The 24,841-nt window shown below is 35.7% G+C and overlaps 1 protein-coding gene across 1 annotated transcript in view; it reads right to left on the minus strand.

Annotated features, from left to right (window-relative positions):
* The window catches only part of SPATA17 (spermatogenesis associated 17), a 94,868-nt gene that overhangs the window by 42,244 nt on the left and 27,783 nt on the right, over nucleotides 1-24,841 (minus strand). The window contains exon 7 of the mRNA XM_035902204.1: nucleotides 12,235-12,358. Within this exon, the coding sequence (XP_035758097.1) occupies nucleotides 12,235-12,358 (124 nt within the window). The remainder of the gene's footprint in view (nucleotides 1-12,234; nucleotides 12,359-24,841) is intronic.

Raw genomic sequence — 24,841 nt, forward strand, 5'->3', positions numbered from 1 at the left:
AGGCTCCTGATGCCGAGCATGAGTGAGGGACGGCATGGGAAACAATTCGCTTCCGATGAAGACACAAAACAGAGACAGAGCATTCAAAGTTCTCTTACTGACTTCTCATTTGGCTTCCAAGTGATTTCAAAACAAGCAGAAAAATACATTTTAACTTGCTTAATTATTTTAGTTTAAAAATAGGAATAGGAAATTCCATTACTGTTATCATTTTTTCTTTAAGAACTGCTGGGGTGAGTATTAGATCACATATAAATTCTAGGAATCTCTGAAAACCAACCTGTTTCTACAACCACCCTGCATAAAAATGGGAATTAAAGAGCTTACTCTGAAGAATAATCTCTGAAGGCGATTTTACTCTTCCTTTCTCAATAACTGCATGTGAAAACACAGACACTATTTCCTGACTTAACAGGGTTATTTTGAGGCTAAAATTATTTATGCTTGTGAGAAGTTTTCAGAGCCTTAAACCACTTATTTCAATGTGTGTCATTATTTACATCTTTAAAATTAAAATTTAATCTACTGTCATTGTCAAAATGGAAAATATTAGCTGTGGAAGAAAAAATTAGCTCAAAATTCGCTCCTTTTCTCACTGGATTGGGAAAAATCCTTCTGATTATATCATTTAGTATGTTTGAACTTGTAACACTAGGAGTTACCTACAACAATATATCAGAAGACAGGAAAAGGTCTTCTTAACAGATAGAGATGGAAATCATACAGAAATTTCCTTTGTTAACAAAATAATTACTAAATACAGAATGCATTCACTTCTCCAAAAATACATATATGCAGCTAAACAATGTAACTTTTCATTGCTTTTCATTGTTCTTTATGTCTGTTGCATTGGGCTTACATGTGAATCTTCCCTCACGGACATATATTCTGACAGATTTATTAAACAATTTGCTGTAGTAAACCTATGGGATTAGACAATGACTAAAAACTTGAAAAGTGGCAGTATGTTTAACAAAGCAGGCTTCAATGAGACCAATAAACAATGAGGTGAAGGTTTAATGAATGGCCATAGTATTGTATACAGGGAAGAATAAAGAAGAGGGAGCAGAGCCACGTTAGTCAGATTAGTAAAGGTAGCCAGAAATTAGTAGAAAAGAGTGATGTAATAAGAAAAAATGAAAAGATGAAAATTTTATGAAAAGACTGTTAAAACAGAAAAACTGGAAGCAAAGTAAATGTGCAAAATAAAGGTAAAGAACACAATAGATGGGGGAAGATCTACAGTTTTCATCATACCCGTTGCAGGACAGACACAATTCCCAAATTAACAGTATATATTAGATACTAAACAAAAGCACTGAATATTGAATAAACTGTGCAAGTTAATGAAAGAACTTTACCATTATACTATTCACTTGCCTAAGAGCTGAAAAACAAAAGAATTGGTGTGTACATCACTCATCTTGAAGTCTCATTAAAGCAAGGATACCATCAGTGCCACTTCTTAATCAACAGGAGAGGTTTGCTGTTGAGAAATGTACGGCATTTTATCTTCATGACTTCTCCCATGCCATTCCAAGCCTCCCTCTTTTTATGCACTTATCTCTTATTTCGCATGTACTTCTTCTGATATAATAGTTTCAAAAATTACCTGAGCAAGACCGTATATCACATCAGACTTGTATAAACACCAGATGGACTACCACACATCAACCAAATTTATCCCAGTAACAATTTCAGGAAAGCCAGTGGAGCTGCACTCTGTGCAAGCGTGTGTGAATGGGGCTCTGTGTGTGAGCTATTTAGTTGATATTTGCACTACATTGCAATTTCCTTGCAATATAGATTCTTTCTTAAATGTGTGTACCACATCATACACAAAGCCAACATTCAATATGTAACTCACTCTTACCAGTTTTCTGACCCTGCAGCAATCCAACCCTTTTGCCACCCCAATTGAGAGTAATACACAAAATGTGGTCATGTTTTTCTAAGATCTCAGCATGTACACTTTTGATAGATCACACAGCTTGTCCTTTAAACTCTGCCATTAATCCTACCCACAGGAGTTGAGCAAGAAGTTTGCTGTCCAGAAAAAATCCACACAAATAGAGATTATGCAATTCAGATGCTGAAAAAGACAGTTTAAGTACAGGGACCTTCTTCCTAGTAGAATTTTAAATGACTAATGCTAGATGCAGAGATGCTAAATGCTGTAATACATGGTAGATACAGACATACCACTATGCTATAATAGCATATGCTTAGTATGAGTGACATGGCTAGTAACAAGCTATTTAGAAAAAGCTCTGAGAAATATTGCCACGTCTACACAGAGATGCCTTTAAACAACTGAGCTTACAAAGGATCAATCACAAAACAGCACTCAAACTTTACATCTTATTTTGTGTTAAGCTCTTTCTAATGTCAGATGATTTTTTTCAGTGCAAACTCTTCCTTGTTTCTTTGTACAGTTATCCGGTTACCAAACAAACAGAAGTGATTTTATAATAAGCAGTCTTTAGGAAAAACATACGTTTGCAATGCTGTCACAGAACATGCTTAAAATTATTAAATTTGTTCTATTTTAAAGTTCATTCTCTCACTATCTTTAAAAAATAGGATGCGAATATTTAGTTTGCTGGCAAGTGTGGGAAAGGGAGAAATAATTAGATGTATGAGAAGGGTGAATGGGAAGGAAGTACTTTTCACTGACGCTGGGGAGAAATACACCTGAAATGGTGCACAGCCATCTATTTCTTACAGGAGGTAGGTTATGGTGTCAGCACTTCCCCATCCTCCTCCCAGTGCTCCCTAACCCATGGCATTACCCTCTTCTGGGCATGAAGACCACCATGCTTGCCATCTTAGTTTGGGCTTTGATTGTACTTGCCCTCTCTAGGGAGACAACCACCCCTTCTTAGAGAAAAAGAAAGGCTGATTGAAATGGATATGAGCAAAACTGGAAAATCTATGGCAGCTGTAAACTTTGTCAGTAAATTATTTTGGCAGTGTGTGCACCAGATGGATTCTGGAGGTATCTGTCGGCTTCCAGCACTTGCCTATCACTATGATACTGTGTTGAGTAGCAGAATTACAGTCCCTAGTGTTCCCAGGATGAGTAATCCCAAAGGGCAAGAGCTGGACTCAAATTCTAAGGGAACTAAAGATTTTTGATTGTATGTGCAAATCACTTAAAGGTCATTTTTGGAATTCAGCCCTAGTGGAACTAACCTTCTAGATATATACCATTTTTCTTTGTTCAGGTACAATGTCTCCTAGAATCACAAACAGCTCAGCTACTGGCTGCTTTCAGTTTACCTTACTTTGTCCTTCTTTTTGACAGAAACATTAAGCAACATTAACTGAGATTCCTTTCAAGTGAACCGAGGTTGTGTGTATAGTGCCCCATGAGGCACAAGAGTTGAATGATTTTCCTATAGTGAATACCTGTGAATAGACTGATACATCTGGCTTCCAACATGGAAGTGAATACACAGAGAAGGCTTGCTGATCAAACATACCTGTCACAAGTACTGTAAGGATTTAATGTAAATTGAGAATCCTTTGGAAATGATATTTTATAAAAACAGAACATGTAGCATGAAGTGCTTTATATACTAATGCTATTTAAATATAGCTGCAAGCCTGCCTGAGAGCTAGGAAAGCTCACTCTCTCCTCTTTAATTTAAATGGGATTTTTTATGGTACAAGCATTGGAAAGTACTCAGAAATATCTGACTTCTTGGCAGAGAAGTGATGAGTGGATATTAAACACCCATGGATAGGTGGGGATGTTCAGTGATTGGGGCACCTACATTAAAAAAAAATTAACCATTTTAGTTCATCTTCAGGAAGTATTAGTACTTATAATGAATGATAATTTCATCCCCTGAATGTTTCAGAGACAGGATAATAAAATTACAACAGTAAAGAGGGAGGAAATAAAATGTAAAAGGTAAGAGCTAATTCATTCTTCATGCTAGCTCAGTCCTTGGCCTTTCCTGAACAGCCACTGCCAATAGTAACAAATTATGTATAATCATTTTGTGATGTGGACTGTTCACTCGGGACTAAGCTCAAATGACCAAACTTGCAGCCTTGTCTCTTAAACTGTGGATGTGAAGATCAAAGGCCAGAGCTTTATCCACTGAGTCCTCACCTTTATAAGAATAAAACTGCCAGGTGTCCAGAGACAGAGTGGGTGTCAAACAGTGTCATTTTAGACCAATTGTTTTTCAAGTTCTTACAGGACAGCACATTAGGTTAGAAGCATATTAATCAGTTGTCTCTTCTGAATATTCATTAGCCTACTCCAGGAAGGATTTTGTGGCTTTTTTTCTTCCTCACTTAGAACATTTACACCTGATGTAGTGCCGTGACTTCAATAGAATTAACTCCTGATTTCCAGTAGTGTACAAAGGGCACACACACAGTCAGTGTAATGTTTATGAACTGCAACCTCTGTTGACAGGAAAATTGCGATGAAGAAATACCTTAGCATTGAACAGAATTTGCATTTACAATATTTTACTCTATGAACTGACAAACATGAAATAATAACTGATAAGATTGATAAAAGCGATATAATTTTGAGTTCTACAGTAGCTACAGAAAATCAAAATGAAACTGGTCTGAAAAGCAAAAGCTGAAAAGTAACCTTGGGGCATGTTTTTGCTACCTTTATACACAAAGGCACTAATCCAGAGTTCACGGAAGTCTGCTAAATGACTCCCATTACCCTAAAGTGGAATTGCCTATGGTGTATGGATGTTACACAGAGAGAGTAAGAATGGAAAAACTTGGTTCTCGTTGCTGAAATTAGAACTTTTCACTATTACTTACTTGATGCTAACATTTCCTTTCTCCTCACTGAACATTATTCTTACAGTTTGGTTTTTTAAAATTGTTTTCTATAGTGCTAAACTATTAAAGAGTTATTTTCTCACACGTTTATGTCTCCCCGGAAAGGGTTATCTCAGTCAAAACTAGTTCCATTAAAACTACTTCCTTATTTTATAGCACCAGCTATTATAAACCTGCAAGTAATCCTTTCCAATGCATTAGTTCAATGGGAATAATTATGGGCAAATACCAGCCACATGTCTAAACACATTAGCCTTGACCCAACAGAGAGATGGTGACACACTCGAGCAGGCTCTAAAAACTGAAGGAGCTACTGCAATCCAGGAAGATAACTCATGTCTTGTTACTGGCAGTTACTGAAAGAAATGTCATGGGTTTTGTAACTTTTAGAACAAAAAGGGCCTATTATTACACATGGGCTTTGTTCTTCTCTTGCAGCTCTAAATTACCCAGGAGCTTATGCGCAGTATCTGTTCACAAACTGCCAAAGGCTATCAGGACAAATTGCCTCTCTGCTAAAGAGGGCTGGAAAGTGAGACTGTACTGTTGTTTGGAGTGGAAGAGGCAATCCGCAGAACCTCACCAGATTTTCAAGAAAGAATAAGGCACTTTGTGATTGCACATTATCCTGTGATGGAATACCAGAGACAGTATATGCTGTGAAATAAGCATGCTGCAAAACAATACTGCAAGAATGAGTGAACTTGGTCTTTCAAGGAAGCACAATTTGAGAGCCAGTTAGTGTTGTGAAGAGAGGCAGGAACTGGAGGAATAGAGAGGCTAAAAGTGAACACCGTAATAATCTGAAAATGGAAAGCCCTGTAACAAAATACTACAAGTCCTTCAACTAACAATTGCTGGAAACTGGGAGAGTATTCTTGGCATGTCATTATATTGCCCTATTGCCTCATTTTATTGCTCTTCCCTAGGCATGTGCTGTTGGCCACTGTCAAAGACAGGATGCGGGGCCAAGAGGAGACTTCAGCTTGACTCAGTTAGATCTTCTAATTGATCAGGGCCCAACAGAAAGAAGATTCTGTACATAAATCAAGAGTAGGCATACACACACAACTGCACAATTAATTTATCTCAAGGGCTCAACAGTTAAAGCATTCAGATAGACAGAACAGAAGATCCCACAGAACAGAGGACCAGTATTAGCTCATCTAATCACAGCATGATTTATCACAGAGCAGAAAGCCCAGGTTTGGAAATGAGGCTGGGACTCAGACCACCAGCCAGAGCAATGATAAGCTTAAATGATGCATGTATAACATCACATTCTCACTAATGTCAAAATACGTTTTGTAATTGTGTGACAAAGCTTTCGCAGACATTGTATCACAAAGAATTTTGGCTTTCTGGGCTAGTTTTACATTCATTTTCTCCAACAAAAGGTAAACGTGGTTTATCTGTAAAGAAATGGAGGAAAGATGGAGAAAAGAGAATGAAAATTCTCTTTTACCTCCCCCAGTACTGTTGGCTATATGGGAAAAAGCTATAGAGTAAAGGGAAAAGATCCGTTGCTCTCTGCTGATTCTCCAATCCTTTTCTCAGTGTCAGGGAAAACTGTAATAGCAGAAGGCTTTTTCAGCTGTGGCACTCTGAAGACTATTTCCGTAAGAATCTTTTCCTCATCTCAATGACTTTACAAGACACACACCAGTCTGTTCCTTGCACCACTTCTCCTACTCTGGATCCTTTCAGTTACCACTGCCTTCTGCTCCATACCACAGTGTGGACTTGCAGGTCCTCTGCCTGGGTAGTAACAGTAGTGCTAGCAGCAGCTGACAAACTTGTTCCCACTCACAGGCTCACCTCAGCCTTGCTGCTTGCTCTGTCAGGAGATACTTAACCAATACAGGTCTGCATTCTGGCTTGATACTGGAGCTTCGGATTCAGTCTATCTACCTAATTCTAATCATCATTGTAAGACAAAGACCAACTGCAAAATTTCTTGGAAGGCTGGAAATACCAGGGACAGGAATCATGCAACCACATGTTCCAACAAATGTGGGCTCTTCATATAGACTTCTAGGAAGTACCATCAATGTATTCAGCGATTCTATCTTTCATTGACTTGAAAGGCGGCTTGAGAGCACTCTGCAAAGGATGGCCCTGCCTACAAATGTCAGCCTTGTGTACAGGACAAAGAGCAGAATTCAGAACCTATGGAATTATAGTGAATTTTGTTAATATGGTAAGGGGGACTACATATATACTATATATATATTCTATATATAACTATATAGAAGGATAATCTACATAGGTAAACATTTTTATAATAGAAAACCACATTAATAAGTAGTTCATTTATTAATGACAACTATAAAAAAGGATCATTACCGCTGTAGTGGAAATAGCATACTGTGATTATGGATTAATAAAAAAACCTTAATTATTATAAGTTTCATGCCAGAATAAGAAATTACAGTGCAGTTCAAGATAAAACAGATAAAAACAATTAAAAAAAAATACATCTGCAATGTTATTTCTATTGTGCTACCAATAAGAAATGACAAGAAATATTCTTAACAAAGACAAGGGCTTGTTAAATATCTACTGCAAGTTTTATCATGTTCATCATGAAGTCAGAATTTACCAGACCATTAAGGTAAAAACAGACAAGAAAAACATTGTTTTATATATCTGAAAAACATGTGTTTTATATACATTTTAAAATCTGAAATATAGAGAATCTTACTTTTAAAATGGAATTTAGTTTGGAAGCCCCACAGTTGCCACCTCAAAGATTTATTTCTTGCTGTATTTTACACTGGAATCTCTTGTAACAAGCAATCAGTAGGTGGAGCAGACAACAAAAATTATCACGTGATAAGAAGGGAGTGTACTGGACTGTTGGGCATGTTTTTGTAACTATGGGAATCATATAGGAGAAATTTCCTTCAAAGAAAAGAAGCTCATGTGCGTAAGATGTTACTTGAATAGTTATTGATACTACTGGCATAAAGAGCTGGTTGATTACAAGTTCAATATTTTATAACCATGAAGTTTCAGAGCTCATGCTTTATTTCCCCAGACATTACTTGGCAACTAACTTAATTTAAATCAAATAAAAAGTTACTTTCTTTTTTCAAGCCCACTTTTATGCCTACAAATAGGGTTATATTTGTGTTTCATGGATATTGCTGGTACTACAGAAAAAAAATATGTAGCTGCTTTTTAGTAAAGCAAAAACCTCTGTTTTGAAGTTGGCAGGATGCATATCATTGTACTGTCACAGAAAGACAGTCAATAATTATATTACTAATATAAATTATTAATATATATTATTAGAGCAAATTAACATCACTACTGATAGCAATTATTGATTATGCAAATATCCTAACTTGTATACGTTTCTCATCTTTAAACTTCTTTGATAAAATACTAACATTCTTTTATTCAAATTAACTACTTAGTTCATATGTGGATTAAAATGTTTGTGTAAATGCAATGTATTTCTACATGCAGCAATGGGAAATAGTCGTATTTGGGTAAGTTTCTATGGCAAAATACATGCAGTCAACTGTTTGCAAAAAATATAGGAAAATTGTATAGTATAATACCGTATATTTTTATCATCCTGTGATTTCCCTGCATGTCTGTTCCATAGCAATGGTACTCAATAGACACACCTTCCCCCCGCCTCCGCCGCAAAAGGTGAATTGCAGATGAAACAACTTAAATGTAGGCATACCTATATGATATTTTGTAGGCAGATCAAACTCCTTGTTCCTGAGTTTAAAGTGTGCACACACTTATTCTGCCCATATTTTGAGCTGACCAGAAGCTGTGTAACTGCATTAATTCTTGAGCTAATAAACCGTGGCTCTCAACAGGGCTAATTATTTTGGGTTCAGCCCCATGTTAAAGCTCCAGATTGGCTTGGAAAGTAATCAAAGCAAGCTCACATCTGTCTATATAAGACTATGTGCATATACCTGTTACCACTAACAACAAATAATGCATACTGATTCAGAGTTTGATATCCATTCCTTCCTCTTTTTTTTTTTTCTTTATAAATGTAACAGTTTATGGAAGAAATAAATGCTTGAATATTCATAAAAAAGACAAAACATGTTACCTTCAACACAGGCCATGCTATTATATACATATTAGACACTCCTGTACATTCATGACACTAGCATTCTTAAGTTTTACTTTTTGAAATGTAGAATAATGCTAGCAATTGGGAATGGGCACAACCTTAGAGAGAGAGAGAGAGAGAGAATCTCTGGAATAAGAAAGGCAAATTCACAACCAATAATGTATTCTGTCCTGGTTTCGGCTGGGATAGAGTTAATTTTCTTCATAGTAGCTAGCATAGTGCTGTGTTTTGGATTTAGTACCAGAAGAATTTTGATAACACCCTCATGTTTTCAGCTGTTGCCAAGTAGCGCTCAGACTACTCAAGGACTTTTTGAGCTTCTCCTGCTCGCCCAGGTGCATAACAAGCTGGGAGTACAGCACAGCTAGCACAGCTAACCCAAACTGTCCAAAGGGCTATTCCATACCATATAACGTCATGCTCGGGGGGGTTAGTTAGTTCGGTCGATCGGTCGGTCGCGGAGAGACTGCTCGCGGCTCGGGGACTGCTCGCGGCTCGGGACGGGCTGGGCATTGGTCGGCGGGTGGTGAGCAATTGCATTGTGCATAATTCGTTTTGTATATTCTGTATATTCTGTTATCATTCTCATTATTACTATTATTATTATTTTCTCTTATTAAACTGTCTTTATCTCAGCCCTCGGCTCTAACCTTTTATTTTCTTTCCGATTCTCTCCCCCATCCCACTGAGGGAGGGGGGAGTGAGCGAGCGGCTGCGTGGTGCTGAGTTGCCAGCCAGGTTAAACCACGACATATTCATAGACTTTAAGGCCAGAAAGGATCACTGCATCATCTGCTATATTGTGCAATGCTATGAAGTTTTATCATTTCCCTGTTTAACCTGTAACACACTTCTGAGATGGGTTTCTGGGCTTCAGCTTGTGGGGAGAGGAAAATGGAACTTGACATGCCTTTACTAAAATTGAAGAGCAACAGCTCCTTAATTCCTTTTGGTCAATAAGTAAACACCCTTTTCTCACCCCTTTTTGTTTCTAGTAAAGCAAAAAGATTCAAAACTATAGGATATAACAATTATTGCAAATACAGATTTTGTAATGCTGTCCGTATAACCTGCCCGGACATCTGCAGCCTTGATACATGAGGTGGCTCAGCTCCATCATTGCACGTCATTATGCACGTCAGGAAGGGGAGGAGATGGTAGCAAACTTGAGCAGATCATCTCTACAACTCATTGGGCTTTAGTTAATGCATGAGTCTACATTAAGTCCAACTCATCAACCTCCTCTTTTCATTCGCTATGTTCCCTGCTTACAACTTGTATTTTTTCCTTAACTCACTCACTCAAAATTGTTGACTTTTGCTGCCTGGTTCTACTGAGACATGAATGGATCTTGCTCAGTAATCCAATTAACTATCCTATGAAGACAGCAAGATGCAGCTGTAGTTAGGTCAGAAGACCAGGCATATAGAGAGTAAAATGACAGACATACAGCAATGAACCAGTAAATTCTGCACTGAAATAACTTGCTCTGTATATTAGCAAGATATTGACTTCTATAACTATGTGTAATTTTGAAATACAGACTTTGATTGCAATAAGTAGTTTTCTTCATATATATCTTTGCTGGTTTTCAGGTTGTCTGTAAGTGTTGAATAGATTTACATTCATTCATGTTTCAAAATACTACCTGCAAAAGAAGATGGTTCTTGGAGCACAATTCTGTGATAAAGGAAAAATTCTGTGAACTCTGAGTCTCAGTATTCACAAACCACCTCAGCAAGCAAAACCGAGCATATTTTTGTTCTGCAAAAAACACTGCTAGCTAAATTCTAATTCTGTAAAATTAGAAACCCAAATTCATTAGAACATAATAGTTACTGCTGCCCTCTACCAGCAGTCCTCCAGGTGGATGGCTGAAATAAGGCACTACTTGCCATTCCTTAAAAACTGATTACAGTTTGCTTAGCCAGAATTATCAAAAATGAACTGATTACTAAAATCTTTTCAGACCACAGGTCACTCAATGTCTCTAAGCAGATAATTTTTGTACTCCAGGTAAACATATTAATGTTTATGCATTTGTTTACATAAATTGTTCTGTTCAAAACAAGAATCCCCAATTTCCTACAGTTTAAAATTATGTAAAACCACTGCACAGGTTATTCTTAATATTCTAGATCTACATCTGGACAAATCAATTATTGTGAGTTATTTCAGTTATTAACTAGCTCTCCTGTCTAAAAGCCACTTAGAAAATTTTTAATGCTTTTTTTTTACTAGTATTTTACTATGCTATTTTTTTGGCAAATAAAATTACTTAAATTTCATTTACAAATTGAGTTTTCATAACTGATACCCAGTGAATTAAACTATATTTCTATTTATTGGATAGATAACAAATGATTCCAAAACAGAGGAAGAGATTAAATATTCTGTCACTAAGTGTCATGGTATTTTTCCTGCATTTTTTAGGATTAACAGTTCTTACACACAGATTATAATTAAAGCCTATGAAAAGCAAGCACTGAGTTCATACTAGCATAACCTGATTGTATGTTAATGCTTGTTCCTATGAAGAACAACCTGTCACCAAACATTTACAAACACAAATTCTTTTCTTTTTACAAAAGTTCACAAAAGGGTATTAAAAAAGGCAAACCCACAAGCTTTACCAATCATATCAGTTTTGTATAAGATATATCTACTGCCGTATTCACCTGTCTGTAAAGCAGCTTACATAAGAAAGCTTGAAAAAAATATACCGCCTTTTATCAATACAAAACAAATTAATCAGTAAATTTTTAAAATTTATGAGGCATTTCTATGTGAAAACAATCACGCTAAATAAGCTGATTCAGGCAGTTCTAGGAAAAGCTTTAGCTGAAAACCTGCATTTACAATCTATCCTAAAACCAAGCAGAACACAGCACCAATCCAAGCATTAGCTCAATTAAAAAAAGGGAAAAAAAAGTGAAATCCCTTCTCAGCTTAATAACTTGTTAGTTCTTGACAAGTGCAACAACACAACAATAAGCCAGTCAAAATGAGTTTTTAAAGCGAGGTTATGCCCTTCGTGTTGTGTTATCACAGTGGCAGATCAAACTGCTGACTTGGACTCTTTCTGCCAGCAGTGCTGATGCTGCCTCTATGAAGCTGCTGTCATGGAATAGTCATGGTACCTGCTCTTGCCTATAGAAAAGCACTAAATTGAACTCGAAGTAGTGTCTTTGTGATATCTTTTCAACAAGTCATGTCCCATTCAGCCTGCTAGTTTATCTCTGTCAGGCTGGGGGCCCAAGTGGTTTGCATGAGCTGTCAGGGACAGGTATACCAACCTGCTCAGTGCTAAGGAGGTAATGCATCTTTCGGGCTTGGTATTTCTTTTCCTTTTCTTTCTTTTCTAGGTCTTTCCTTTTCTCTTCATATTCCTTCATTTCCGCGTAGTCTTGGAGTTCATTCCTGTAATAAAATAAGTCTGCTGATTATATTACAAGAATAAAAGACGTGCTGTTTTATTTTACTTTAACCCTTTATAGCTTCACAGTATTCTGCTGTTATGTATTAGCAGTACACTGACACCACTGGAATGCAGAATTACAGTTCATTCAGTTCCACAGCAGCAGGATTCTACATGGATATAACTGTGAAGAAATAGGAGTAAAATGATAAAAACTATGAACAGTATATTAGTTCATACTGCTTACTCTTTTGAAGAATATGTCAACCTATATATTTTTACACCTTGCTAAACCAGCATTCATAGATGTCCTTTTTTTGCCTTTAAGAGTCATTTTAGTTTTAATTTCTCTAAGCAGAAGTTATTATAATTTAGTGATTTTCCTTCAAATGGTTTCAAAATAAAAGTTGTTTTGTTATGTTTCCGCTAGCGCCTTGCAACACCTCCTTCTGACCTGCAAACAGTGGAGACCTGATGGAATGAGAGAGGATAGTAGACATGGGATAAGAGTTGGCATTTACTCCTAGATCCTCGAGCCTTTTGTAAGGATGAGAATGTAGGCATGGAGAAGAACTGGATGTAAACCTTTTACGTGTGCAATGTCCTTAAGAGGAGTTTCCATAGCATTAGGCTTCTCGCGCAGGTCACTTTCTACTCTGGTGTGATAGCAGTGGTACCGGCCACCACAAGATACAGGAACATAACTGCCTCATGAGTCACTGCATGACAGAGCTTTGCGTACACATAGTGTCATCCAAACGGGTCGGTCTGCCTATTCAATACGTCGTAGAAAATTCTTTCATTGTAAAAGAAATAAGGAACTGTACCTGATACGGTTCTTAAAGAATGGAGTAAACTCATGGTTTTAACTGAAAGTTTAGAGGAAAACTTTTAACAGAAAATGGGTGTAGCTTTCCTCCTCAATAGCCTTTTTTCACAGAGCCAGACTTGCCATAAATTATGCAAAGAGTGGAGTGAATTAATGTTCTGTAAGAAACTAAATTCTGTGCTATTGTGCACAGTGCACGTGTATGGATTTTTTTTTTACCCAGTTAAAAAAGGTTAGCTTGATTAACATTTGTTATTTTTGTTACTAAGAAATGGCTACTTCAAATTAACCTGTGCTCCAAAGACACCAAGCAAACCGAGTCAAGCATTTAGATTGTTTAAAAGTTAATTAAGTGAGTAAATTCTAGGGTTTTTTTAAAGCCTGTGTGTATATGATAAAATAAAAAGCAAAGAAAAATATACTATTCACATATCTGGACAATTCAAATATTCCAGCAAAACAAATTATTTAGAGAGGTCCACATTAATAGTCTCAGTCATTTCAATGAGTACCAAATAAGACACTCTAGGACAAGGGTCAAATCCCGTCAAAATATGCACATGAATAAGTTGGCTGATACGAATAATCCCATGGGAAAGTCATATTGCTCCTGAAAGTGTTTTTAAGATTGTGATTCAGAATTATTCTTAGTATTTTAATTATTGTAATGTTAAATTAGTTCATCAAAATATGAGAGCAATAATTTCTTTATAAATATGAACACTATGAAATCACATTCTTAGATACAAGTTGCAATGTAGAATTTTTGTTTCATGCTATCTTTCAAGTTTTTATCAACTAAAATAAGTAAAATATTAAGTAATTAAACATGTTTTATTTCAAATGTAAAAGCAAAGAGAATGAAAAGGAAATAAATTAAAGATGGGGAAAGATGTATAGGTCTGTTTCAATCTCTGGAAATATTTTTTGTTGCAGTTTACTGTTAAAGGCTGCTAATACAATATTTCATACAAGGTTACTTATGAAGCACACTGACGTTTAAAAATCACCATGCTATGCTTTTGCAGCAGTGTAATTTTTTTCCAACATAAGATTAAATTGCAAAATAAATGAATTACTTAGAGTGGCATGGCCCCCATTTTGCCACCCTTCTCTTGAAAATTGCTTATTAATATGAAAAAAGAAGTTGGAAAATAGCCTGTTTTACTTTATGTATAGCGTTTCGGGGCCTCAAAGCCTGCAGAGCCAGACTAGCTGCACATTTTAGATTGTGTTGGCAAGCAGGGACGATGACCTTTCTGACCTGCATCTCAAAGCTATTATTAATCGCTAAGTAACCTGGTAAAGCCAAACAAATTTGTTTCCATTGAAAGGATCTCTATCTGTGTCTGGGAATTTGTGCTGTACCAAACAAACCTCATTAACTGTGTCCATTTTTGACAAAGAAGTAGGAGTTGGAGAGATTGGTGACCTTTCTTTGTCCTTAAGGTAAAGATTTCAGAGTCACTGCATGTAGGTACATAAGCATTTTTACCTGGAAACTCTTTGTTCTATATCAGTCAATTGTAAACAAATGAACAAATAGACAATGCATATAATATCAACTTTGTTCTTTTATTTTATGACACTTTACTTTCAATATCAGAGTGTATGATCCATGTTTTACAAATTTAATACTATTTCTTGTTCCTATTTGATTAGAGTCCTCTATTCAGCTTTAGTACCACTATCTATAACTGATGAAATGTCTATCAACATATTACTACAGTTTATTCACGTTCTTATATACTCATATACTTCTTCCCAACAGTGGATATGGAAGCTTTGTTATGAAGAACACAACTGGTAATGAAACCCCCCAAATAATGATAAAAATATAATTTTGTATTACAGATGTAATGATAATAGGATGCAAAATGTTTCCCATTGTCATTAATCTGAATTTACCAGATTACTTTGAATGGATAAGTAATAATCATTATTTGCTGAAATTAAATGAAGTCTAAAATACTTGTTGAAGTTCAATGAAATTCATTATCTTTTTAGACAGTACTATCATCCAAATGATCAGGATCCTTCCTGATCATCACACATCCTCACCAATGCTGTACCATAATCCATTTAAAAGTTTGAGGTTTTTTACGCAGTTACAAGTAATTTTCAACATACTTTTGCAGCTTACACATTTTGCAGTTGTGATAAAATATTTCTATCATGCACTATACTGCTCTGTACAGTTGTACAGAACATGCAGAGAATTCTGTCTCGGGGATAATAGCTCCCAAGATGATTCTCTCCTGAGAGGCAGTACAAAATAAGGGGTGTGTAGCAGTCCAAACATTGCTTGACTGGAAAGCATAGATGCTTTAGCATAAATATAGATTTATTCTAAACCTGCTTGAACCCGAAACTTTCATCTCTTTCACCATACATTCAAGAATTTGAATAGGAGCTACAAAAGCAGAGAATCTAAAAGTAGTTGGATATGAATATACTATTTCACGCATTAGCATATTAATACTAACATGTTATGCACTGTGCAGGGGGTTTCACTGTTACCATACAGAAAAATAAGTATAAGTGATACTAAAGACATAAACTTAGACTTCCAAATAGTATTAGACTTCTAGATACCTTACACGCAAATGTGTTTATTAAGAAGTTCCATGCTCGTGACCTTCTACATGTATGCCTTCCCCGAGAAAATAAACCCAAATTCCATTGAAGTCAATTGAAAATTTATTGAAATTAAATGTTCTTTGGATTAAACCCTTACACGTATTGCCAGCCTTCTCTTTATTCATACACATCACAGTTTCTTTGAGCAATAGTAAACAATCTTTACTTGGGACTATATGATGTTATGAATACTAGCTATGATGCATGATACTCTGTGGACTCTGGACCAAATTTGCTTCAAGACAAGCCTTTCATGGTCCAGTGTGAAGTGGAAGAATTGAATATGGGTAATTGTTTGGCCTGCATTTTTAAAGGTTCACCAATTTTGGGGGGGGGGTGAAAAAGAGTTTGCAAGTGCAAAACATGGTTTGGAATAATTAATAATCTTGTTCTATTTTTATAAATGATCTGTCTGTTGCATGCCTTATAGTTGGCATAGTGCTGCTTATTAAACTGTTATAACTGAAAAAGCAGGTAATATTTTTAGCACATAAACTTTTAATTACCTTAAAGCTTATCTCAGTATATTAACAGCATCTACTGCATCTTCCTACAAACCTGGATTCCCATATAAACTTAGTCCAATCAGAGTTTCACCCACACAGATTTTTATGGGATATCTTTGTAGAGAAAATATGTGTAAGTTTTGACAAAGGTAGTGTCTTATCATGATCTGAAAATTGTTCAACAAGTCAGAAGAACATAAATGTTTATTAGCACAAGTTTAGGATGCATTCTTTTGTTAAAAAAGTGAATATACTGGGTAACACAAAGTGTGTTTTCCTTGTCATAGGGAATGTTTTGTGTACTTGAAAATGGGCATAGCATTATCAATGTATGTGCTTAGAGCTCTCAATTAAAAATGATCCTGTGCAACCAATCTGTGAAGTAGCTATTGATTTGTTAATGATAAAATTATTTTTTTCTATAGTTTGAAAATAAAACATTTCATATGACAAGGTAACTTATTGTTATTCTGATACTTCATTATGCAGTAGACAGTGGTGTTGGTTCCAGCTATGAGATGCAAATTTGGTTGACAGTGCTCCTGCTGTCTGTATAAAGGTTAAAAATACACATATAATATTGTTCCTGGCACTTCTGGAAAGGTCTTCAAGTGATGATTTCAGCAATATACAGATTTTCATAATTCTGCATAGAACTGCATCATTTTACAAACTCACACTGACCTACATTTATTGAACTTTTATCAAACTATTGCATTCTGTTTGCATTTTCACTGGCATTCTGTGGTCCTTTGAGCAGATAACCATAAAATTATAATATTAACTAAAGTAAAGGACAGTGAGGAAATCAATAATTAGTATAGTTGCCTAGAGTACTCAGAAAGAGTATGAAGTCATTGTGATTTTAAACAGTTCATTCCCAAATCACAAAATTCCTGCAACATAGGCAAGTAGGCAACCTTAGCATAAAAGGAGATAACCTAAATCAATTTTACCTTCCTGACTATATATCATACTCCCTGCTCAAATAGAGAATATAGAAGTGAAAATGAAATTAGTGGGACAATACTTTTGGTACACCACTGCATGCCACTTGATTTCACATTATATTGGTGTAGGTGAGAATGGAATATGACCTGCCATGATAATATCATTTGACTTAATCTATTATATTTGGGAAAAAATTAAATATACGTATAGACTAGCCTAGGATGTAAAAATAGTTTAGAGAGCTCACTGCTTTAAAGGCAAAGTTTTAACAGAACACACATACTGCATACTTAAGTTAGCTATGTACCATCAGACAGCTTGATCATCCTCAACCTTTTTCTGATTTTTTGAATGAATCTGGTCAGATTTATTGAGCAGAATTGAGCAGAATAGAGCAGATCTATGACCCCCTTACTCCTCTCTACCATGATGTATACTCCTGTGTGTATTCTGACAGAATCCCTTGACCAAAATGTTTGATCTCAAGTTGCGGTGAAACAGATGCTCGAAGAGGCAGTCAATTATGAGTGCTATGACGTGTCTTACTGCCTAGGATACTTACCACAAATGGGTGTCCAAAATTCTTACTAATTTTATATGTGAATGTTTATATCAATCTATTCAACAACTTAATCATGACACTCGCTTCAAAATCTAGAGGAATGGCACTGCTCTGTCATTGCAGTGCAGTGAACAGGAAACTAATATGACTCCTTTGGATGAAAACAATTAAAATAAATAAAGCTAATGTGTAGGCATGCAAAAGCACCCTATAGTTTCTCTTATTATCAATTTTAGAGAAAGAAATTCATAACACCTTAAAATCCCATTATAATTTGTGCATAGTAGAACATACCCTGCCCATCTTTCCTTAATCACATAGTGTACGCTGCCAATGGAATTAAGTGACATACCAGTTCAACTGTCAAGGTCCACAATGTGATCAATGTACTACGCAGGAAATGTGATGAACATAGCAGTGAAGGGCATACAGTGAATGAATACCTTGTGCAGATCAGGAGATCAGGACACAGCATGTTCCAGACGATAGGAAAGAACAGACTGATGTGTCCTTCATATCCTTCCAATTTCCACTGCTGCACAGTTACTCAAGAGAGTGCAACAGCTTCTCAAAATACTGATTGCAGAGCCAGTTTATAACTAAAAAGGGAGTATTTTCCCTAATCCGTTATACAGAATCTTCTAATTACGGTTTCAATAGCAACTCATACAGAATTTTTCCTCAAACCTATTTAAAACCTACTTTTTTGGTAATATATAATCTTTTCAAATTATTCCATTTTCTGGAAACATGCAAACTTATTAATTCAAATGTTTTTCCCTTGTGTGTATAAATCCTTATGATGAATTTACTTCATACTCATTGGCAGAACAAAATGTTGTGAAGTTAAAAATAGTTTTTGTAAAAGGTCTGATTTAAACAATGATGGTTTTTTAGCTTAACTATTTTTAATTAAACTGTAAACCCCACCCATTATGGATGTGGCATAAAAGCAATTACAACACTGAAGCTTCTGTTGGCTGAGGAACCGGATCCAAGTATGCTGGTTTAACTTCATTTAATCTCAGGTCTATACTAATAAAGCTAACCATAACAGGAAAAATTTTTCACTCCATGTCTGTTTGCTAATGACCCCTTCATAGAAAATCAGCCTGATTGATTAGCTTAAACAGTGAAATTAGTGTTTGGGGGTAACAAAGCTGATCTGGCCCAGAATGGATAACAGAGCCCTAGCACAGATTATTCTGACAGCAGTTTAGCAGCAGTGGCCATTTCTAGCACAGGGTCAGAGCTAAGTGGCTAAGAGAGCAGTCTTGTTTTTAATTTTTGCAGCAACATATAAAAGGGGATGTCTAACCACAGCCAAATACCGTTGCAAGTTTTCTAGTGAATGTCATGTGAAAGTATCTGTTATCTTTTGGTACTGCAATTCCCAGAAGACTATATATGCTACCATCTGCACAGTAATAACTAGAGGAAAGCATGCTGCTATGTTTTGCTATAGTTAAGCTGTTCCCAGTACTAGAATGAATTCATTTAAGCTAACTGTTATCTCTCTGCTGCAGTGCAGGACAATGTAGACATATCTGTATTCCTTTTACTTTAATATATGGTACTTGGCACCATTTACAATATTCAACATTATGCGATTTAGAAAGCAAACATGACGTTAGAACTTCTAAAGGTCATCAGCTAAGTTGTTTTTCCTTCTCAGGGTATTATGAAACAATTTGACTGAGGTCTACTGCCTGACTCACATTTTTCATTTGCTTTCATATAAAAGTCTGCATACGTTTGCAAATAAAATGGTACACTTTGTTCACATTAAATGGGTTTTACAATGGAAAGGCAGGGAGAGCTTTTAAGTATTGGCCCATTACATATGGCAGAGCAGTAATGCCAAATCTCACAACTTCACAATGAATTTCATGGTACCTGACAGTTTTCTCAAATTCCATATTCATGGACCAGTGTTACCACTTGAGCACCTATGATACCATTTTTAATGAAGCATAAAACATTATGAAGGACACAGCAAATGAGTGCATTTTTTTTTATACAGCAAACACCATTATTTTGGGAGAGATCTGACACAATTTTTAAATACTGCAGTGCTATTTGTAAGTATGTAATTTCACAGCAGTGGCTAATTACCAAAATGAAATTATCAACTAGATCCCAATTTTCAGAAGTGCTAGGAAACTGTACCTCTTATTGTCTTGAAAACTTTGAAGTAATCAACACCCCAAAAAACCAGGCATATTTTAGTATGGCATGCAAGAATTACACTCAGGATTAAAGTCCATTCTCTGAAATTTGGGTTCTACCATATAAACCAGACTACATTTAATTATATATTTAGGCATCCAATTATTCATGCCTAAAGACTACATCCAACATCAGGTTGTATTGTCTATACTTAAGCACACAATTTTCTGATCTGAGTACTAGAGCCCTTCTTGAGTAGCTAAGCACAATGCTAGATGGTGGTGAGGCCTCCTACCACCAAGTAGAAGTATGCTAATGAGTGCTGCATCACTTTGGGTGCCATGCAGCTGAAAGATCAAATTAATTTGTTAGATAAGTCTGTAAATGTTTTGCAATCAGCTAGTTAATTGGACAAGAAAAGAACAGCCCGCTTGGAGAAAAGAGGTGGAACATATTGCTTTTTTGAAATACTTTGTTGTGTTGACTTGGGTTGAAGACAGTAGGAACTATGAAGTTCAAGGTAAAACATAGGGATTTAGCTTCACTGTCAAGGGTAAACAACTTAATGGATTTATGTAATTATCCCTACAAGGTGAAGAGTCTGAAGAATTTGAAAGGGTGATAATAATAAGTAAAAGTTTCACACAGCTTACAAAAAATCATGCCAACTGTATGAGGAACTATGGCCTTTAAAGGGCATATTCTGAGTAGCATACATAGAGATGAAGCTTTTTTATGGTACAGTGATGAAAAGGTCTATAAATCAATGCATAAGCTGACAATACATCAGAAGAGAAAAAATTATAATTTTCTGATTTCTTATGCACCATAACTGTGCTGAGTTCTGATGCTGATAGTATTTTAAAGGATTTTTGAAAGCCTGTCCAAAATGGTCACAAAAATTATTTTAAGCAAAGAGACAACATCTTGCAGTGAGCTCCATTGTTTATATTTAGCACAAAGAATAATAAAAGGTGGCTAGACTAATGTATGGATTTGGATTTTAAAGGAGTTTTCAGTCTAGTAGAGGATGGTATTACAAGAAGCAGTGGTTCAAAGATAAAATGAAACTACTTCAATGAGGAAATATGGGACATACTTTGAACACCAAAGGTAATTAACTCCTGAAGAATAATAAAAAGGTATTTTTTACCTTTTGATGTTCTTAAATCAAGACTAGGTTGTTAAGCCAAGGCTTAGTGGGCTTTTTATAGATATTGTTACAAATTTGTTATTGATAGATATGCTACTGGTGATAGATCTGAAGTCAGACTAGACCATCTGATTCAGAATAACATTATTTTGAGCATTACTAGAATAACAGAAGAAAAACACCCCACGTTTTTTGTTATTTCTCATTGCTGTTCTATAATGAAAATATAGAAGATATAATTAGTTTTTCCATTTTCTTCTCTGAGTAAGTACTTAAAAGAACTAACTCTTCTTAGATAACAGAAGTCTCTTTATAATGATCTAGAAAATCCAGAAATAACAGACAATTAATTCTTTTTTTTAAATACCTTTTTTTTTTCATTTCAGACATTTTTCTTTTAAAACAAACAAAAAAAAAAAGTGATGAGAGACTGTATACTGCTTTGTATCTCATGCAGTTCTATGATACTTCATGGGATATTATAGGATATACCAATATAAAGGAAAGACCATGATTTTCTACCATAAAAAAATCTGAAATGTCAAAGAAAGCTAAATAAGCCTTCACATCCTCAGTAAAAAAACAGGTTATGAACTTGCAGAAATGCAATGCATAGATACCACACTTGTGATAACAAAACACAACTGTGGTGTGGTCTTTATAAAGGTCTTCACCACTATAGTCCCTATTTCTCCCACATAAATGGGAAATGAGAAAGGCAGTCTAGCCTTAAAAGGCTGGTAAGGATAGTGCCAAAGAACACCTTACTTAGTTTGGTCTTCCTTAATATTCTGCTATCAGTGAGCATTTTGTTAAATTGTGAGGTATAATGCTTATTTAATAAGGAGTTATGAAGTACGTTTTCTAGTTGCACTCAGACACGGTTTCTTACATTATGATAAAAAAACCCCCTTTTGGTGTTAAATCAAATGGACTGTTGTGCGTTAATCATGTCTTTTGATTTTCTTTTGTTTCTTTGGAGAACTCAAAAATAAGCTACTTTCCAGCATGTTCTGGAAAAGCTGTATGTGTAAATTAACTACTCACTGATGTATCTGTAGGAACACTCACATATGAGCTGGAATATTTGGGTAACATAGAGCAAGCTTAGTTACATAATCATTTGTATACAAATTGCTTTTACAAATAAAAGAAATATCTAATTTTCTAATGTAACACATAAATTCATGCATTAAATTTTATGCTTCATTATTAAACTGAAAATTGCATACCAAAAAGAACCATCACATTGTTTTAATGACAAAAGAACTGCTTTAAGTGAGCTGAGTAAATAGCACATAAAATTTGTCATACTTCTAATGACCTAAACAGCTGAAATGACTACTTCTCCAAAAGGCACATGAAAAATATTTATATAATTTTTCATAAGTCTTTAGTCTTCAAGTGGTAGAGCTCTTCCCTGATAACCTAGTATAGCCTGTATATAGATGGCCTGTCATGTCTCTACAATTAGATAAAACCAGAACTGCTATAATTTAATCAGTTACAACCTGAAAATTATATTTTGAAAATCAAGTTTATTAATATGTAATCTTTAGGTAATCATATTTATCCTCCTAATTTACACAATATTTATGATACTCTACATGTCCTTGAAATAGGGAACAGGGACACTACACTATGAAAAAGTGGCCTAGCTGCTGGAGTTCATAAATTTTGTTCAGCTTTGGATGAGTTCAAAGAATTGCCATGTAAGAAAAGCCTTACAGAGGGAATTTATCTGATTATGGCAGTAATAATTACCCAGCTGTTTATTGCAGATAGAGAAATAATTCATGTAGGCAATAGGCCGTGGTGGCAATGACACTCCGCATTTAGTAAATATGCAAACTGTTCACTTCTAATTAACCAAGCTAGAGGATGCCCTTATTAAATGTATAAACTAAAAGTGCCTTCCTGACAAGTGATGAATTGTTACATTGCACAAACTCTTGCCACAGAATTACTGGAGTGAACTTGGGGCTTAACTTCATTAAGAGATCTTGTGGGATAGTTAAATGAGGATGGACAGCATAACAAGACCTACCTGACAGTCAATGATATGTTAGAGCTTAATGAAAGTGTACCTCTTCCCCTTTTCTACTTATTTTACAGTGAAGGTCCTTCTTCAGACAAAATATAAGACTGTTAAGGCTGTCTATATAAAACAATACAGAATGCTAAGATGAGTCAGTCTTTGTCCCCATAAAATGTTTTATGAGCTGTCAGTAATGCTAACAGACCTGTTTCAAAATAAAACATCTATCCAGACCCTACAGGGCCTACAGTGCCTTCAAAGCTCACAGGTATAAAACTGTTATTCTACAGTACTATGTTGTCACACTTGTTATATTCTACCTTCACCAAAAGTAACCAGCTACACACAGATTATTTGGTCCAATGAGTGAATGCAAGGATCTCAAATTTCTTTCTATGCTTTCAGATTACAAATTTTCCTTTGGGTACAAGTGAAATAAAGCTTAATGTTTAATCTGTTGCTCCTGGTGTACGTAGTGTTACGCAAAAATACATGAGAAAATACAGCCTTTATATTTTTACAGAATACAGGCTAACCAGTTATTTAAGTTACTTACATTATTCATGTTTATCTGAAAAGCTTGATGTATATTACACAGGACTAGCTAAAAACATGGTAAGACTGTTTTCACCACTTGCTCAAGAGAGACATGAATAGAATGAGGCCCATGAGGTATGTTTAGCTGAATCTGCACTGGAAAGTCAGCTTACTGTGTAATCATAATGGTTCCTACCTTAACCTCACTGCATTCAAAAAGTGCTTTCCTATGGAGTTAAAACAGGGTATTGCCTGCTCTATAGCTTTAGCCAGTTCCTTTCAATTTCATGATGAAACTAAAAAGACAAAAGGTCCATCTAAAATGTCGTTCTGCAAAATGCATTATTAAAGCCTATAGGTAGATAGGCATATAAGCTGTATAAAAGCATATATATAAATGAAACTCTGTTAATATGTATAAAGGTAGACAAAGCAAAGGCCTAAAAATGGACTGACTTGTCAAAGAGAAGTTTTATGCTCTGAATCTGTGAAGAAAGCTGGATTTATGGACGACATGCTTAAGAAGGAACAACCATCACAAAATACATGACCGTAGCGAATATTTTAACCAGATGTGCGTCTTTTTAAAATTTATTATTTTAAAGCTTTTCTCTGGTCTAACTCCCACTTAAGTTAATATGAGCATCTTAATATTCTTCGGTGGAAACTAGGCCAAATCACAGGGAAGAATCAAATAACTCATTTTTTATATCTTACTTAAGGGAAACATTGTGCCCATTTTCAAAAAGGGTAGAAAGGAAGACCCTGGGAACTACCGACCTGTCAGCCTCACCTCTGTGCCTGGGAAGATCATGGAACAGATCCTCCTAGAAGCTATGCTAAGGCACATGGAGGCCAGGAGGTGATTCAAGATAAGCCAGCATGGCTTCACCAAGGGCAAGTCCTGCCTGACGAACCTAGTGGCTTTCTATGATGGAGTGACAGCATCAGTGGACAAGGGAAAACCAACAGACGTCATCTATCTGGACTTCTGCAAAGCCTTTGACACGGTCCCCCACAACATCCTTCTCTCTAAATTGGAGAGCTATGGATTTGATGGGTGGACTGTTCGGTGGATAAGGAACTGGCTGGATGGTCGC

This window comes from Egretta garzetta, unplaced genomic scaffold, assembly GCF_000687185.1.
Source record: "Egretta garzetta isolate BGI_Z169 unplaced genomic scaffold, ASM68718v1 scaffold339, whole genome shotgun sequence".
NCBI classification, from domain to species: domain Eukaryota; kingdom Metazoa; phylum Chordata; class Aves; order Pelecaniformes; family Ardeidae; genus Egretta; species Egretta garzetta.